We start from the raw sequence: 18511 nt of genomic DNA, 5'->3' as shown, positions 1-18511 counted from the left end.
TGATGGGATGGATGGGGGAATCACTTGATAGCGCATGACGTCGGGTACCAGTGATACGGTATTTAAAGGGAGTGCTGTAGTAGTGGAAACGGGTTTTTTAATCACGAGCTAGGCCAAGTTTCCCAGGTCAGATCTTCTCACTAAGGGTCTGGCCTGACCTGTCAGAGACAAGCAGGGTCATTCATGTGTTTGGAGAATCTGGGGTTGATACATTAAAGAAATAGGGCGCGGATATGGCGGCTCTGATTTAGTAGAGGATCAAGGAAGAGACGGCAAGTTTGGTATTGAAGGTTCAAACTATTATGTCTAATCCTACGTAGTAGTTCACTCTCTTTGAAGGACATCTTGACTGACTTACATTGAATCGAGTCTTATCTCCGTATCATTATTTGCGGGATCCCGATTTAGTTAGGCGGGCCAATGACATGCATCGAGACAGGAATTGCTCTTCATCTCCACTCCATCAACCAAATCAGTCTTGTGTCCTTACAAGTCTTCGTATGTCAGCACCTCAACCAATCATTTGTTTCTCGTCACTCTTTACTCAAACGAAGCTTATTTAGCCATTGCCCATTTCAACATCTCACGTGGCTTTGTTATTGCTTTGTTGGAGAATTAGGCCTGTCCCTGCGCGTCATTCTTGCTTCCCTTCAAGGATCATGTAAGTCATACCCAGTACCATCAGCCTCAACAATATTTAATACACCAGAATTTAGTATTCCACCAACACGTTTCGGCGTGTCTTTTGCTCACCAGTAATGCGGTAGCAGCATGCAAGGATGCCTTCCTTTTCATGCCCTTCGTCGCCTTGGTCATAAACGATTCATCGGCTCTTTGACTAGACACTCGCGGAGGCTTTACAGCTACCAGAGTCATCAGCGTGTTGGAGTGCGGTGTGGCTCAGCTGGCTATGTGAGCATCGAGTCGGTCACCAAAACTCAATCACTATAAATCATCAGGACTAACGGTTTCCATAAAGTCTCATGAACATCGCTGAACAGCCACACTCTCCCCTCTTCATTCACTTACCATCCGCCCCTTCAACCAACAGCCAGCCAGCTCCAATACCCAGATTCCTTCAGGACAAACCAGTCGCCAGCATCAACTACCGATGGAACTCCTTTGATCAAGAGGAGGCATATTCATCCTCTGTTGATGATGTCTGGCCAACGCCTGTTCATGATACCTTCTTCGCCTACCAGTGGCTAGTGGAAAATCTTTCACCAGAAGGCCTCAAAAGGCGCGATATCTACGTCTATGGATCTCACCTAGGAGCCAGTCTCGCCACTTCTCTTGCGCTCACAGAGTCACAACCGCACAAGCCTTTTGCAGTCCGAGGTCTGGTGTCATACAATGGCATCTACAACTGGACCATGTTCTTTCCCGACCATCCAGTAAATCATCCTGGTAAATACACCAAAACCTACCACAGGCCTCGCGAGGGAACGTACATGCACCACCTCAAGCAGATGCTGCCGACCTTCTTCCAATCTACGGCAGACTTGTTCGACGTCTTTGCGAGCCCAAGCCTCTTCTTTCACAACCCTGGAATAAAAGTCCCTTCGTCTTACCACCTGTCGGAAGAAGAGTCCACTGCCATCGAACTCCTGGCCAACCCACACGCTGAGAATGATCCCCCGATGAAGGCCCCGCGCAGGTCACGACTGGTGTTTCCACCCCGCACATCGACGCTCAAGATCCCCGAGACATTGCTGCTGTACGACCTGCTTCCTACTCCACTGCCTACGAACAGGCCTGGTAGACCAAGGTCCGGAAGGCAGTGGGGAAACAGTCTGGAGATGCAGGCTAGAGAGCTGGCAGAAATGATGCAGTCTAGTATCGAGAAGGTTGAGCTCAAGCAGAGAGGTCTATGGGATGACGATATTGATTTCTACGAGAACGAGCAGAAGAGAAGAGTCAAGGTTGAACGAGCTGGGGAAGAGTCCCCAAGCATGGAGCTGAGTCCGAATGGGGAGCGGCTTGTTGAACAATGGTTGACAGAGAGAACCGTACCAAAGAAGATCCAATCTCACTTGTAACTGGATATACCTACTGTAAGATAGCTTTACACTGTACAATATTAGACGTCGATTTCAGATTGGTCTGACATTTGGCGTGGCACAGCACTAAAGCAGTGACGGAACATTGAAAGCTTAACCCGGTGGGGACATTGCTTTTCTTGGATTCAATCCCTTGTCCCCTGGCTTTGTTGTATCGTCGAGTCTAGAACGAATGGCTGAACCACGTTATCAGCCCACGTCAGGTCACGGCGTACAGACTCGTGATAACGTCAATGGACCCTCGACACTCAGGCAGAAGGACTGAAAGAACATTCCATCAAATAACCGAGAAATAACATTATGTCTTGACAAGAAAGGGTCCAAAGCCTGTTTGTCACTGAGACCTCAGCTGTGGTTCACTTTCTCCGAGATGAGAAGTGGGCCAGCGGCTAAACATGCACGCTGTCGTCAGTTTAACAGGGCACTTTGAATATTAGCGGCAGTGGTGCACATGTCACAAGGTCATGTCTTTCTTATTCTGGGTTGGCTTTTGGACCCCTTGATCTGGAGATTTCAGGTACCTTCTTCAGTTTCAGCTCTTTATGATCAAGATAGATGGAAAAACTGCAATATCAAATACGAAACGCCCCTTGCTATTCAGTCTTTCCACGAACCAGGGGTAATCATAATTGACAATCTCCAATAATTATCTTATCCGTGACTTACATCCATTCAAGGGTGACAGCGCTTCCATTTACGGTGGATCCACTGACACCACCCCTAGTGACGCTGGAAAATGCTTGTTTTTCAGTGGACGTCTCAGATTCTCAATCCCTGGACAAGGATGCTTCAGTCCCATTGAGATTGGATGTCACCCACTACCTGCCCGACCTTGAACAATGTGTCGTTGTCGTGCACGACTACTGTACCATGGCTGAGTCGTTTCATCTCCCGTCTTTCCGCCGCTATCTTCATCCTTTCACCTTTCTCCATCCTCCACTTTCTTTCCATCTTTGCTCTGACACGATACAACCATCAAGCTCGATCTGGTATGTCCCTTCTGACCCAGTACGAAGCTTATCCCAAGCTTCATCTTCATGACAATCCCGTTCCAGCTTCGTATACAGCTGTTACCATAGCTTACGCAGCTTGTTGAGAGCATAAGCTGACCATCGCGCATAGAGAACCACCGTTTCTAATTCATAACACTCATCATGCCTGGAATTCGTAAGTTTCGAATACACAGCTTTGTACTACATCTCTGACAAGCGCTATACAGCTCTGCACGCCCTTGACAACTTCAAGGCTAAGCTTAAGGCTGCCTTCAAGAAGAAGGATAACAAGGAAGAAGCCAAGCCAGCTGAGCAGAAGCCTACCGAGACCAAGCCGGCCGAGACCAACCCTACCACTACCGAGCCTACCAAGACTGAGGCTGCTCCTCCTGCGCCAGCCAGTACGTTTTAGCCAACACGATCTTCTATATACATCTTTACTAACAGATATGTCCTACAGCCGAGCCTGCCCCTGCTGCGGCTCCCGCTGCTCCTGCGGCCGAGCCTGCTAAGGAGGCCAAGCCCGAGACTGAGGTCAAGCCTGAAGCTCCTGTAGCTCCCGCTGCTCCTGCCGAGCCCGCAAAGACCGTGGAGACCGCGCCTGGTACGTTGAAAGACAAGACAAACCCGAAAAGCTTAAACTGACTTTTATAGCTCCTGCTACTGAGCCCGCCAAGCCCGCCGCTGCCCCGGCCACTGAAGCTTCAGCTCCCGTTCCCGAGCCTGCCAAGACGGAACCCGCACCGGCTGCTGCCCCGGCTGAGCCAACTGCCCCCGTCGCCGAGACACCTGCTGCTCCCGCGCCCGCCGCAGCTGATACCACTCATGCAGCTCCCGCTGAAGCTCCCAAGGAAGAGGAGAAGAAGGATACCCCTGCTCCTCCTGCTCCTGCCCCTGTGGCATCTGCTTAATTAGAGCGCTGCTTTCTATTATGCAATCACCGACAGACATATATGGTGGCTTGTGTAGGTTGTGTTGTGCGGTTCAGTTGTTGTCATAGAGGCATGTGTTCTTTAGTTGCTTGAGACCTGGCAAATTTGCCTTGGCCATGTCTATTCCCTTTTCTCCTAGCAGTTGGCTGGATACCCCGAGAGAAAAGTGTTGCGATGCTTTGTTTCAGATCTATACCCGCTTTTCCATAATTAATGCTGAAAGGACTATCTATATCATGCTCGTCAAATTTCCGTAATATGCACCTGGCATCTCTCAGTACCCAGCCAGGTGGGTAACAGAAGAATTGTCCTTTAAAGACTAGGCTGTCAGAATCAAGTAGTCTAAGTGCTGGTCTAAGTTTGCATAAGGTAGCTGAATTCTTTTGTCTCTTATGCTTTCGGCTGCCAATCTTTCTAGCTCCTTGATGAGTACGTCTCATTTTCTCACGAGTCCCTGGCCCACGGCGCCTTGGTGACAGTGATTTGTGCGCTCGTGGATCCTGAGTCGGGTCCGCCTCTAGGTGGTCGTGCAAGTGACCCTGTGTTGGATGCTGGTAGGGGCATACGAGAATAGGGAATGCCAGGACCGGATGATGGGGGCATTCTTGTAGCTTGAGCCCAAGGAGCGGCTGTTCCAGCCCCTGATTGTGCTGGAGGTGCCATGGTTGCCGGCTGGTTTGCCATGTGAACACTCTGGGTCGGTGTTGTAGCATCTGGATCGATGTCCCAGGAGAAGAGCGATCCGAATGGGAAGTGTTGGACAACAGGGAATTTAGACAAGACTTCAGCGTTGAACATCTTGATCATCCCCTTGTTAATCTTTCCCCAACCGTCACGAATGCCTGAGATATCGAAAAGGATCGGACTGTGCTCCCAGAAAGGACCCTTCTTCACGTCGTTGATGAAGCCAATAGCGGAAAAGTACATGTTTACTTGGCGCTGATCCTCAACCACGGCAGCTTTGGTAACGTCGCTGGGCTTGGGAGCACCTTTCACTGATCCCTCCAAAGGCATCGGTTCGTTCTCGTTGATCGGTCGTGTAAGCTGCGCTGAGCCGAAAATGTAGGGCATGAAGGAGTGGTCGTCGAGGCCCCAGACGCCGTGGGAACCAGCAGGTTCAAGGGTATACGTCAAGATGAGTTTCCTTGCGACGTTGAGGTATCTATGAATGTCAGCGATGCCCTTTACGTAGCGAGCAAGCAAGCAACTCACGGCTCAATAACTTTGAGGACAATCTCGCGCTCAATCTCACCACCTTGTTCACCGTCTTTGAAGAAGCCCAGCTTCCATAGACAACCGAGAAAAGCAACGAAGCTCAGCTCATGTCCAGTTCCATAGTCCAATCGCTGTACACTTCCGAACCCGCCAAGAAGATAGCTTGAGACTTCCTCCTTCGCCTTGCCATCGCCAACTTTAAGTGTTTCCCCTAGAAGCCCCTCCCCAAGCAGCGCATCCAAGCGCTCTTCGAAAATAGCATACCACTTGCGGAAACTAACGTTGCCGAATCTGCGAGGACCAGGATCAGGTGGCGCTTCGTCGATGAAGCTTCCAATCTTTTCCAAAAGAGCTTGTAACGTCTGAACGGATGGTGTTGTCGGCGGCTTCGAGTTGAGGGGGAAGGTGCGGGGGAGGGGCGACGAGGATTGGTTACGAGGACATAAGGATCGGTTGAGCTGGAGAATGAAGACGCCAATGTCTCGGTAGGCTAAGCTTGTGAGGAAACGAGCGACGTCGGGGCCTTCGTTGATGCGCTTCGAGGGTTTGGTAAAGGCTGGCGGGGAGCTCAGGTCCAGAACCTCAAGCGCATTAAGCTTTGGAGGGGCAGTGGACGTCATATCGACGATGGTGAGACACCGCAGTCACGAATCGTAAAAGGGCGCGGTTGTTGGTAGAAAAGAGTGCTTCGTTCTGATATATAGAACGACTTTTTAGGAAGACATGGAGACTGGAGTGGATGATGAAGCTTGGTTGAAGCTGAAACGAATGATGTTGGTTGAATTTAGTCAGCTGTTAGTAGTCTTTAAGCTCTTAAATCGGCACCCTCGAGAAGTTATTGGATGCTAGCGACAGGAGCGGGTTCCAATAGGATGGCCTAAATACTGGGTGAACCTCGATAACACAGAACTTTTATTAAACCTTTGCTGCCTAGATTAAACAATTCGGATCTATAATCTTAAGATGTTTGTTGGTTCGAAGTCGACGAATACGTTCTTTCCGCCATGAGCTTCACCCGTGCCCCACTTCCCGTGGGACGTCTTTGCGCAACGCGCTTGTTGGTGGCAGGCAGCTGTTAACTTCACAACATTTGTTTATACTCTCATCAGGTTACCCCAACAATCACCCGTTTTAAACGTAAAGTCAACCTTCAGATCTTCACTGGCAATCTTGTAAGACTGGCCATCTATAATCGTCTGCATGCCGCGACGGCACGTCCAAGCTTGCCGAGTTGTCGCATCGCGATAACAAAGGATCAACATGGCGCGGCTGCGGTCCGGACCTAGGAGAACTGAATTAACAGCTGAGTCTGAGAATGCACAACGAACCAGAAGACATTCAACAAGATCCTCTGTTCCTGTGCAAAGCATCGAGGAAGATGATATTGCACCAGTGAGAAACTCACGTCCACGATCGACGGCGCCGACCAAATCCCAAGACAAAACCTCGTCAAACAAAGGCCGGGTTACACGATCGAATAAAGGAAATACACCTCTTGCTGCTTTGCCTGCGGATGGTTCACGAAAACGTCGCTCTGACATCGGTGCAGTCCGGAAAAGGCCGTCCAAACGTCAGCGTAGCAGTAGTAACGAGCCTGCCGAAGAAGAGGCCCCCCTCCAGTCAGATCAAGAGGTCGAGGAGGAAGTTGATGATAAGAACACTTCTCTTCCAAGGGAACTCTTTGATACAATCAATGAGAACCTTGGCGTTATCGATGTGAAAAACAAGCTACCGAAGCTTCGACCCGGCACGAGTGTTGAGAATGCTGTTGAGGACGACAGCAGAGCCGTTGCTCATGTTGACCATTCAGACGAGGCCGGTGCTGAAAAAACGATCGTAGCCGCTAGTGGGGAACAAGACGAGAGTCAAGGTTCAGTTGGAAACTCGGCCGAGACAGAGGCTGAACAGGAACAGCAACAGCTTGAACCAATTCAGTCAGAGGTACCTCAGTCAGCGCAACGACTTTCCCAGCCCGATGCCTCCCAAAGAGAGCCTTTGCGACCTAAAAGACGAAAGGGAAAACGCCAAAGTAAAAAGGCTGCCTACGTTGAGCCCAACAATGACGCCAGAGATCCATCACCGGAACACGGCCCAGAGGTTTCACAAGTCAATCCAACACCGCCAACTGAATCCAGGAATACACAATTCGAGAAGAGTGTATACGATCATCCTGGATCAGATGAGGAGCGCCCGAGTCAAATCGTACTAGGCAAGGGATCACAGAAGGCATCTGCGTCACCTGTTGGAGATAGTCAAAAGACGAAGCGAGGCAGAAAAAGAAGCAGTCAATCTAGTCGGCAAAGAGATGATGTTGCTATGCCGCAGCAGGAGAAACAGCGGCAATTAGAAAAAGGACAAGAGGAGGAACAAAGTGAAGAGCAAAGTGAAGGCGAAAGCCAACGGGACTTCGACTCCAGCGATGACGAACCCGAGGTTGACCTAGAGTTCGATGCATCACATCCAGCTGAAGACTCGCTTGTGATCGATGCGCCGCCTGACGGTTCACAAACAGAAGATTCCATACCTACCACTCGCTTGAAACGCGCATACGTGCAAAAGCTTATGTACGCAATGACACTTGCGGGATGGTTGAAAAGAAGACAATGGGCGGGGGATATTCTAGAACAAGCCGAAGCTGCGAAGTCGGATGACCGTGTGCTCTCAAGAAGAATCCTGGCTCAACTCTTCGACATGTACAATTTATGCAAGGGAATTCCGCGATCTCTAAAACTCGATCAACTGGAGTATCTGCGCGAACATGCGACAAGGTTTAGTACCCTGATCAGCAACCTTCGCCAGTCGATTGATCTATTCATTACCAACATAAATGCCAACATGCGTGGGACCAGCGCAGGGCATGTGAGCATTGGCTTTAGATCCGTTACGAAACTTCACAGACGCATTATACCTATGTTGGTGCTGACGCTCGACACGACTTTCGAAGCTGGATGCGAAGCTCTACTAGAAGGTGAAAAAGCTTCGCAGCAGACTGGGGAGTTCACGGTGCATCTGTTAGAACCTCTAGAACGAGCCGCAGGTTGGGCTTATAGACTCTCACAGGTGGTGAATGGCTGGTACGAGCTGCATCCTCCCAGGAGGGAACATGACAAAGAGACCAAGGCAAAAGAGAACCGCGTCATGTTCCATGTTGCCGCAATCGTGTTCCAAGAACGTCTTGAGAAAGCTATGAGAGACCTTGACAAGCCCAAGGTGCCGCCAGAAGTATTCATGCAAAGAGACGAAGCTATTCGACAAGAACGCGAGGCTGAAAAGGAGCGACGCCGGGAAGGCCAAGACCGTCAGATGCAGCGCTTCCTTGACTCAATTAAAAATATCAAGCCGACTGAACCACGATTGAGGATGAGGCCTTCCCAGCAATCACTACTCGCTCCCTCCAGGACAAGCCATACAACTCCTGCCGCAACTCAGCAGTCGGAGGCGGAGCTTTATTACCAAAAGCATGGATGGCATTTGTGGGAAGATGATCAGCTTCTTGGCTTGATCAGGACCACGTCCGATCCCAACTACGAGAACTTTCGACAGGTGCTCCCCAGTCGAAGCGCTGGTGAAATGAGAGAGCGGTCGAGATATCTGAAATTAGTCATGCGCAACAAATATGAACGTAGAGGAGTCCGACCACCTGGATGGTGTATGGAGGAAAGTTGATATTCAAGCTGAACAGCATGTGAAATTATTGGAGTTGGAGTTATATGCTTTCACGATACCCGGAAAAGCTTCCACGATACGTTTTACATGACTTGAGCTGGACTTGACATGCCCAGTGAACATAGATTCATGTGTGTATTTTAGCGGTTAGGAGTTTATCTTCCTGTTATCCCAATTTGCGATTGCGATTAGGACATGGCAAGTTCAAGGCTTTCTCTTGACGGCATAAGACCGGATCAGAAAGAAGCCGGTTTTAATGATCAGCAATCAACTTGATATATTGTTTCGTGCTACTGATGGATGTTGTACTTCTACCAACAGCGCTATGCCACATCATTGAGTCCCCCAGCGTAGCATCATCTACCTGTCACATTTCCTCGTAGGGAACAAGCACTAGCAATATCGCCAGCGCATGAACAAAGATACTGGTAAATACGTAGTACTTTGATGCTTTAGACACTTGCCTTACTTTACTTGTTGTAGACGTATTGTTATTTATTATTAGGTCTTTTCGATATTCAAGATTGATCACAGACTCTGGAATTGGTTGAACCGTCTTTCCGCCACATGTGATATGTCTAGAATACGCTTGCCCAAGCAAGCAAGGCGGCGAATCAGCTCTAGATCATTTGTGGTAAAAAGTCAACAGATCAGGTTTATTTTGGCTGCCTTTACGCGTTTTCTACGCGGTCGGGCCTGGGAGATTTGATAGACTCAGCCATAAATAGGGATTTCGCCCCTTGGCCTTTTGTCTTTGGGCTTTGTACGGTACTGACTCACCACCAGAAACATGGGGCTTACCTGGCAAGCGAAGCTTTGTATTCTTTATATGGGTTACTGAAAGATACCCAGGTCGTGGCTCGCATTGCATTGCCGTGCATTGCATACAGTAGTGCTTCCATTAGTTTAGGGTGCAGCGGGTCGTTTGCATGCAGGATCAGATGTTGCCCAACGTTCAAGAAGATTCCCGCGAAGTGTCTCAGCAGCAAGACTAGTTAGTAATTCTACAGGTCTAGTACAAGGTCATCTTGGACCAAGACATCCATGGATTGGAAGAATGTCTAGTCACAGAGTAATGTCCATCCTTCCACTCGGAAAACCCACCCTAGACCACCCTCATATTAGATCTTGGGTCAGGAACCAACAGCTGGAGAGCTCAGGGCGTGGCAGCCACCCGCGCGTAGCCCAATGGGAAGACCCCTGAAATGGACGGGCAGTGGACGGAACCCCTGGAACGGTCGCTACAGGCCGGCCGCTGAACACTGGGGTCCATCAGGGCCCTAACGAGAGGACTGAGCAACGTTAGTGGTCAGTGATGCTCCACTTGGAGCTTCCAAGCCATGGAAATGGGAGGAACAGCTTGGGATTAATGGATCACAAGGCAAGGCAAGGTGATGGACATGGATGACCGCCCCAGACCTAAGTCAGGTACGTATCCATACCATATCCATCCGCAATCTAATATCCCGTCCTATCCATCGACAAGACAGCTCAGCTTTCTTTTCCACTTCCTTTCCACCCTTTTTACTTCCATTACTACTTCTCCTCTCTCTTGGAAGCTAGCGGATATCGAAAGTAAAAGGAGTCTTTGTAGTCTTCTTTGTCTGCTTCATTGCAAGCTTTCTTCCTCACGTTCCTTATTTCTATCTATCAATTTTATTCCCTGCTCCTTGTTATCTAGATTAGGAGCTACCGGCAAAGTGTAGTTTTGCTGGATAAAAAGGAGACCACCCCAAGGTAAGATTAACACGGTCCCTATCAGCTCATACCCTTGCCATAGCTTGTGGCGATTCATTCTACTGTCTCTCGATCGTTTTGGAATAACAGTCGAGCTTCGTTGCGAAACGACTGATCCAGAAACTTTCGTGCGACTTCTTTTATAAACTCAATTCAACCCGTCTCTGGCTGGTGGCTTTTGGCTTTGCTAACGCTACCGCTCTCAGTATACTACTTTTAATACCAATTCAACCTCGCGAAAATGTCTGAAACCGAGAGCTTCGACGTCGTTCAGCATGACGAAGCTGTCGCTTCCCAGTCAGATGCTGCTACCCACACCGAGCCTGAGCCCGAGCCCGAGAGCCCTCAGGCAGCGGCGACTCCTGCGACTCCTTCGTCTCCCGATACACCAGTGAAGGAGAAGGCAAAGGAGAGCCCCGGAGCGAAGCCAGCTCTCAAGCAGCCTGGCTCGGCCTCTGCGACTGCTACCCGTCGACCTGGAGCTACGGCTTCCTCTTCGACGGCCAAGCCCACCACCGCCTCGAGCACTCGTGCCCCTGGAGGTCTGAGCAAGCCCCCAACTCGCCCCCCTGGTTCGACTGTTCGCCGTCCCCCGACTGCAACCTCTATGTCGAGCCACCGAAGCCGTCCCAGCATGAGCGCTAGCGAAGATGACAGGAAGTCGACCACCTCCTCCATTGCTTCTGCTCGTAGAGCGAGCTCTATCGCGTCTAGCCCAGCCAAGACTGCTGAGAAGAGAACCGTGGGAGCTACCGGTTCGACAACTGCCACTCGACGACCTGCGTCTACGACGACCGCTGCTCCTCGAACCAGCACCACCACTAGCCGAACCGCGGCCACTCCTAGTGCCTCTGCGACGCGAACAACTGCTACTCGAACAACGGGTGCGACGCCTACTGCAAGCAAGCGACTTTCTACCTCTGGATCTTTGACTGCAGCATCTCGAACAACGGCCCGACCTGCTCCTTCTGCGGAGGCTACCAAGGAAATCGAGGCACTCAAGGCCAAGTTGGCGGAAGGTGAGAGCGAAATCGAGACTCTCAAGGCGGAAGTCAAGACCTCGGAGGAGAAGATTGCAGAGCTTACCGAGAAGATCGGCAAGGAGTCTGCCTCCACCGGTGCGGATGACAAGCCTGCCCAGGACAACGATGAGGCCATGGCTACTCTAAAGTCCGAGCACGAAGCCGCCATTGCTGCTCTCGAAAGCCAGGTGACTGAAGCGAATGAGAAGCTTCAGGCCGCGGAGGGTGATCTTGCGAAGCTCCGAGTTGATTTGGATGCCGCTGTTAGCGCTAAGGAGGCCAGTGAGACCGAGCTCGATTCGCTCAAGAAGCAGCTTGAGTCCGCCCAGGCTGAGAACGAGGAGAAGCTCAGCTCTAGCCAAGAAGCACTTCAGAAGGCCATTGAGGAGCACGCTACCAAGATCGAGGAGCTCAAGACCTCGCTCGAAGCTGAGAAGGCTTCCGCCATCGAGGCCATTGAGGCTAAGCACAAGGAGAGCCTCGACAAGGACCAGGCTGATTCTTCTTCTCACGAGACTGCTTTGGCTGATCTCAAGGCCGGCCATGAAGCTGCAACTGCCGAACTTCAGAAGAAGATTGACGAGTTGACCTCCTCCCAGTCTGCCCTGGAGTCTGCCAGCGATGACAAGCTCAAGATCGAGCAAGAGGAGCACAAGACCAAGATCTCATCTCTCGAGGTCGAGGTTGCTGAGTCTAAGGCGAAGCTCGAAGCTGCTGACAATGATGCCCAGACTGCCAAGTCTGAGATTGATTCTTTGAACAGTCAGATTACCCAACTTCAGTCTAGCTTATCCGAGAAGGAGTCTGAGCTCGCGAGCGCCAAGGAGGACCTCGTTCAGGCTCAAGAGGAAGCAGCATCTCTCAAGGCTGCCGCCGAAGAAGCCCAGAAGTCTCTGGCCGAGAAGGAAGATGAGATCGCCAAGGTCAAGGAGATGCACGAGGAGCGCATGAAGAACATCTCTAAGGATTATGAGACTGAGATTGAATCTCTCCGAGGAGATGCCTTCTTCAAGCGTAAGTACGAGGAGCTTGAGGCTCAGCACAGCGAGCTCCAGACTTCCTCCTCAGAGGCTGCCGAAGGCCATGGTAAGGCTCTTGAGGCTGCTAAGGCTGAGCACGCCACCGCTGTTGCCGCTCTGGAGGAGAAGGAAGCCGAGTACCAAAAGAACCTCGATGCCCTCCGTGCCAGTCATGCTGAGGAACTTGAGGCTTCAAAGAACTCTGCTTCCGGAGACCATGATGCTCATATCGCTGAGATCGATTCTCTGAAGGAGAACCATGCTAAGCAACTCGAGGTGCTCAAGTCTGAGGGTGCCAACACCCACACTGAGGAAATTGAGTCGCTTAAGGCTGCCCATGCTAGCGTCCTGGAGGCCATGAAGAAGGAGTATGAGGAGGACAAAGAGAAGCTGGTCGCTAGCCACCAGAGTCAATTGGCCTCTGCCAAGGATGCTGGCGAGACTACGCATGCTACGGAGATCGCTAAGCTTATGTCGGAGCTTGACAGCGCTAGAGAATCTGGCGAGAGTTCTCATGCTGCTGAGTTGCAGTCTCTGAAGGCCAAGCTTGAGGCTGAAAAGGAGGCAAGTGACAAGGAGCATGCTGAGGCTTTGGCCAAGGCCCAAGCCGGGATCGATGCTGCCAAGTCTGCTGGCAATGATGCCCACGCTGCTGAGATCGCCAGTCTTAAGGCTGAGCTCGAGGCTACCAGGGACGCCGCTAAGCAGTCTTTGGAAGCCGAGCTGGCGACCTTGAGAGCCGAGTTGGAACAGGCTAAGAAGGCTGGTGATAACCAGCATGACGAGCAGTTGGCCACACTCAAGGCTGAGCTTCAAACCGCCAAGGAAGAAGTTGAGAAGGCCCGCGAGTCCAATTTGGAGGCCATCGAGATGGCTCGCTTCGAGCTTGAGAAGGAGCATGCTGATGAGGTCGAGAAGCTTCTGGCCTTCAACGGCGAGGTTATCGAGCGCATGAAGCAGGAGGGTGGTGACGCCAAGAAGGAGCTCGAGGAGTTGACGAATGTCCACACCAAGGCCATCGAGGATATGATGGCTGAGCACAGGAACAACAACAGCCACTTGGAGGACAAGCTTGCCCAACAGGCTGCCTCCAACGCTGAGCTTGAGACTGCCCTGAAGGCTGCCCAAGAGGCTCTTGAGAAGTCTCAGCAGGAAGTCGAGGAGCTTTCCCAGCTCTACGCACAGGAGAAGACCGAGCGATTCACTGCTCTTGCTGAGCTTGAGGATGCGAAGAACTCCAAGCCCGACACTGCCGAGGCCGATGCTCTCAAGAGGGAGCTTGCCACAGCCAAGAAGTTCCACGAGGATGCTCTGGCCAGTGCTGATGCTGAGGCCAAGGCATTGCAGAATGAGCTTGAGGCTACCAGGGGTAACCTGGTAACCGCTCAGGGACAGGTCACAAGCCTGACAGACGACCTCAACCTTGTTCAGAAGGATCTTGAGGCTTTCAAGGCTGAGGCCGAGGCGGGCAAGAAGACTGCCACTGCAGACTACCAAGATCTCAGCGATAGCATGACCGCGCTTGTTGAAGAGGCCAACACCAAGGCTAAGGAGCTCCAGGCTAAGCTGGACGAGACCGTAGCCAAGGTTGAGGACAGTGAGAAGAAGGTCGAGGTCCTCGAGGCCCAGCTCAAGGTGAAGGATGCCGAGATCGCAGAGGCCAAGGTATGTTTTCACGGCGCAAATTCTTATGAATACACTTACTTACAGTGATAGGCCAACGCTGCTGTTGCCAAGCCAAAGGGACTCTCAGCCAGCCGATTTGCCAACGCAGAGGAGGGCGACGACGACGCTGCTGCCAAGGAAAACGCGGCAGAAGGTGAGGAGATTGATGACCATTCCTCAGTAGCACTTGCTTCGGTGCGGAAAGCCCCTGCATGATGCACTCCCCCGATCCTATCCAAATCATGCGACGTTTTGGTCAGCACAGGGCTAACATGTCTGGTTTATAGATAAGTAAGGCTAGGCTCACAGCTAAGCAAATGGATACCCTCGATAGGGAAATGAGGGATCGCAACTTGCAGTGAGTACATCTTATATTTGGCTACGAAGTGATCGACCGTACTGACCGAATGCAGGATTTTGAGGTCCATTACGGACGTCAAGTCGCCAAAGCTGGGCAGTGAACATCACTATGAGCAGCAACAATTCGACCAGCAGCAGTACAACTAAAGAGGCATGACATACGGTTTCATTTCGCTTCCTGTTGTGTTGTGACTTTACTTTTTAGTTCTGTGTAATACCCGCAGCTTCCTGCAGAGCTGCAATTCTGCTTCTTGCTTTTATATCACATACAACATCATCGACAAGAGTCATAGGATATCGCAGGTAGAATGGATGGAGGTGTTTAGACCGTCGATACTTGGCATATAGGAGGAAAAGAGATGGCGTGGAGTGGATATGCGGGAGTCATACAAGTATGTACGACATTGTCGAGAAGAATTGACGATACCCTGGTTCAATTTGAATCTGTCAACTACTATACAGTTCTGTGGTGATGTTATATAGATGGGCCATCCATTGGTCCATAGATTCATGCTGTAACTCTTGACGCCTTGGACACGAGCGATAAGCATTGGAGCTCGGGCGTTTAAATGGTGTAAACCTTAATAGCTTTGATGCAGAAATCAAAACTACAGGCTCCGTCTAACCGCTTGGCTTTGTTGCTGCATCAGCTCTTCACCAATGGCCAATTGTGCCGAATAATTCTCCCAAGAGCGGAGACTCATGCATCTGACTGAGACGGAATGACGTTGACCGTAGGTGTGAGTGATGGATGAGCGATGTATTTGTATGCATGTCTCTGCTGTACTTTACTTATTCCCTCACAACAATTCTCTCATATCTCAACATTTCCAAAGCTCAAGGGCTTGGAGTCGTACAAGATCTTATAAACCTCTGGGCAGTATAAAACCCCGCAGCTTGTACATCACATCGTCATCAACACCTTCAAGTCAGGGCTTAATTGTGATAATTCAACAAAATGGAGGATTACAAAATCTCCAGCAAACCCGTTGCGAACAAGGATTCAATCGTATCCGGGCCTCAATGGCGCTTCACGCTGATCAACGATCTCGTTCTTCGCTATGAATGGGCTGAAGATGGTGTCTTTGAAGATCGCCCATCAACATTCGCTCTCAACCGCGAATTCCCTACGCCAAAATTCACAGTCTCCGATACAAACGATCAGCTTGAAATTAGAGCGGATTCTTTCCACGTTACTTACAACAAGAAACGTTTCGATCGCTATGGCCTTGTCGTTAGCTTTACCAACAAAAACACCCTCTGGGGTGCTGACTGGCGATATGGAGAGACGCCTCAGAATCTTGGAGGTACAGCGAGAACGCTGGATGAGGTCAATGGGCGTTGTGAGCTCGAACCTGGTATCCTTTCCAGGGCTGGATACTCGGTCCTTGACGATAGCGAGTCTATGCTTTTCGACCCGTCTTCTGGGTTTGCGGCGCCGAGACGAGAGGGTGATCGCATTGATGGATATCTCTTCTCCTATGGGTACGACTACAAGGCTGCTATGAAAGCCTTCTTCGCCATTTCTGGCAAACAACCTGCTCTTCCGCGCTGGGCTTTGGGCAACTGGTGGAGTCGATACTATCCTTACACTGACGAGGAGTATTTGAAGCTCATGGATAAGTTTGAGGCCGAGAATGTCCCGTTGTCTGTTGCGGTCATTGATATGGACTGGCATCAAGTGCACGGTGATCATATTCCTCACGCTGGCTGGACGGGATATACGTGGAACAAAGAGCTCTTCAAGGATCCAAAGGCTTTTACAAAGGCGTTGCATGATAAGAAGCTCAAGGTGACACTGAATGACCATCCGCACGGTGGTGTTCATCACCACGAGGATCAGTATGAGGATATGGCCAAGGACTTGGGTCATGATACTTCTGCCAAGGCGCCGATTCTTTTCAACCCCGTCGATCCAAAGTTCATGCACTCGTACCTCAACACGCTTCATCGTAGCCTTGAGAACGATGGATGTGATTTTTGGTGGATTGACTGGCAACAAGGTCCGTACAGCCGTGTACGTGGTCTCGATCCCCTATGGCTTCTTAACCACTATCATTTCCTGGATCACCAGAAGCAAAACGGAGTCGATAAAGCCATCATCTTCTCTCGCTTCGGAGGACCAGGTAGTCATCGCTACCCTGTCGGTTTCTCGGGCGATAGCATCATGACATGGGAGTCTCTCGAGTTCCAGCCCGAGTTCACAGCTACTGCATCCAACATTGGTTACGGATGGTGGAGTCATGACATCGGTGGTCATATGGGAGGTTACCGTGATGATGAGCTTGCTACTCGCTGGGTGCAGTATGGTGTTTTCTCGCCTATTATGCGGCTTCACTCGCAGATGGGTTTGTTCACATCTAAAGAGCCCTGGTTGTACCGTCCTGAGTTCGCAGAGGTTATGAAAACCTTCCTTCGGTTCCGTCATCGCCTGGTTCCTTATCTCTACGTTGCGAATCTGGACTCTACGCATCATGATGAGCCAGTCGTACAGCCTCTGTACTGGAAGTATCCAGAGAGGGATGAAGCTTATGGCAAGCCGAACCAGTATCACTTTGGGTCGCAGCTCGTGGTTGCGCCAATCGTGAAGCCACGCGATAAGAGGACGAACCATGGCGCGGTCGATGTATGGGTACCTCCTGGTCGCCATGTTGACGTACTCAGCGGAATCATTTACGATGGAGATCGCGATGTCAAGATGTTCAGAAACATCAAGGGTTTACCCGTTCTTGCTCGCGAGGGTGCTATCGTTCCTCTTGATGCCAACCTCTCTCCCAAGAATGGAGGCGACAATCCTGAGCACCTAGAGGTTCTCGTCGTGGTTGGTAAGAACGGTCAGTTCACTCTCGTCGATGAGAGTTCCGATAAGCAAGAAACAGATACCAGCAGTGGCTGGAAGTTTGAGTACGGCCAAGACAAGGGCGAACTTAAGTTCAATCCAGAGGGCAAAAAATGGACGATCAAGTTCGTCTCCATCGCCGAAATTCCCAAGAAGTTCGAAGCTTTCAAGCGCAACGAATTCAACGACAGCTCTCTCGACGTCAAGACAAGAATCGACGAGTATCCCAACATCCCTGGTCTTGTAGTCGAGTTCCCGTCTCTCCCGTCTGGGTCAGGAGATGTGGTCATCAGCCTGGGCGACAACCCACAGCTGAGTGTACTTGACCCATTGAAGCGCATTCAAGATCTTATTCTGGATTATCAGATGGATATGTGGACCAAGGAGAAGCTCTGGGGAGTTGTCAAGGCTGCTCAGCCCACGGCGGTGAAGGTCGGACGGTTGATGAGTTTGGGCTTGGATGAGGAATTGCTTGGACCTGTGATGGAGCTACTTATGGCTGATAGTCGATATCAGACAACTTCTGATTGATAGATCTGTCTCTTTGAGAGAATGAGAGTTGTTTTGCGGAAGCGACATTCTCTCCAGGTCACATTCATGGCTGGCCATGAGACCCAACTCAATGCAACCTAGTCCGGAAAATGAGAATAGCAGGATATCGGGAACAGGTCCATGGCAATAGCAGACCAATAATATACATGACAATAATGAAAGCTCGTGGGGCTTAAACTCAGAGGCAGTGTCTTTTACCCTGCCATACACCTTGGTATAAGTCTAAGAGAACGATCTTATGGACATGATGCCCGTGCTGTAAGACTACCTACCCGATATCACATGAGAACATGAAGCTCTTGTAGCAATAATAGTAAGAATTAGCACAAAGAGCAAACTGTAATCTCATGTGAAGAGACTCCATTTCTAATTGCAATGCAAGGTCAAATAGTCGATATACGAGAAAACGTTACTAACAAACAGCTGAGACGATGTGGCAAGTGGGGCAAACT

The 18511-nt window shown here is 50.5% G+C and overlaps 6 protein-coding genes across 6 annotated transcripts; 5 read left to right on the top strand and 1 right to left on the bottom strand.

Moving 5' to 3' along the window:
• Positions 1-983: 983 nt before the first annotated feature.
• Positions 984-2039, top strand: FIESC28_06673 (uncharacterized protein; the record flags this gene model as incomplete). Its single annotated transcript, XM_031160816.1, has 1 exon — positions 984-2039. One exon carries the CDS (start codon positions 984-986, stop codon positions 2037-2039), a length of 1056 nt encoding a protein of 351 aa, XP_031015194.1.
• A 1175-nt stretch (positions 2040-3214) lies between these two features.
• FIESC28_06672 (uncharacterized protein) lies at positions 3215-3963 on the top strand (the record flags this gene model as incomplete). The annotated part of the gene is made up of 4 exons (XM_031160815.1): positions 3215-3227; positions 3280-3453; positions 3513-3656; positions 3707-3963. The coding sequence occupies 4 exons, from the start codon at positions 3215-3217 to the stop codon at positions 3961-3963; spliced, it is 588 nt and encodes a 195-aa protein (XP_031015193.1).
• Positions 3964-4428: 465 nt separating this feature from the next.
• FIESC28_06671 (uncharacterized protein) lies at positions 4429-5819 on the bottom strand (the record flags this gene model as incomplete). Its single annotated transcript, XM_031160814.1, has 2 exons — positions 4429-5146; positions 5197-5819. The coding sequence occupies 2 exons, from the start codon at positions 5817-5819 to the stop codon at positions 4429-4431; spliced, it is 1341 nt and encodes a 446-aa protein (XP_031015192.1).
• A 640-nt stretch (positions 5820-6459) lies between these two features.
• Positions 6460-8865, top strand: FIESC28_06670 (uncharacterized protein; the record flags this gene model as incomplete). Its single annotated transcript, XM_031160813.1, has 1 exon — positions 6460-8865. One exon carries the CDS (start codon positions 6460-6462, stop codon positions 8863-8865), a length of 2406 nt encoding a protein of 801 aa, XP_031015191.1.
• A 1978-nt stretch (positions 8866-10843) lies between these two features.
• FIESC28_06669 (uncharacterized protein) lies at positions 10844-14815 on the top strand (the record flags this gene model as incomplete). The annotated part of the gene is made up of 4 exons (XM_031160812.1): positions 10844-14308; positions 14360-14503; positions 14596-14666; positions 14722-14815. The coding sequence occupies 4 exons, from the start codon at positions 10844-10846 to the stop codon at positions 14813-14815; spliced, it is 3774 nt and encodes a 1257-aa protein (XP_031015190.1).
• An 811-nt stretch (positions 14816-15626) lies between these two features.
• Positions 15627-18038, top strand: FIESC28_06668 (uncharacterized protein; the record flags this gene model as incomplete). The annotated part of the gene is made up of 1 exon (XM_031160811.1): positions 15627-18038. The coding sequence occupies one exon, from the start codon at positions 15627-15629 to the stop codon at positions 18036-18038; it is 2412 nt and encodes an 803-aa protein (XP_031015189.1).
• Positions 18039-18511: the final 473 nt, after the last annotated feature.

The sequence above is a fragment of the Fusarium coffeatum genome (assembly GCF_003316985.1).
Source record: "Fusarium coffeatum strain FIESC_28 chromosome Unknown BRIP53273_contig_142, whole genome shotgun sequence".
Classification (NCBI taxonomy): Eukaryota; Fungi; Ascomycota; class Sordariomycetes; order Hypocreales; family Nectriaceae; genus Fusarium; species Fusarium coffeatum.
The sequence above is the reverse complement of the archived record's forward strand: the minus strand, read 5'-3'. Positions and strand labels throughout refer to the sequence as shown.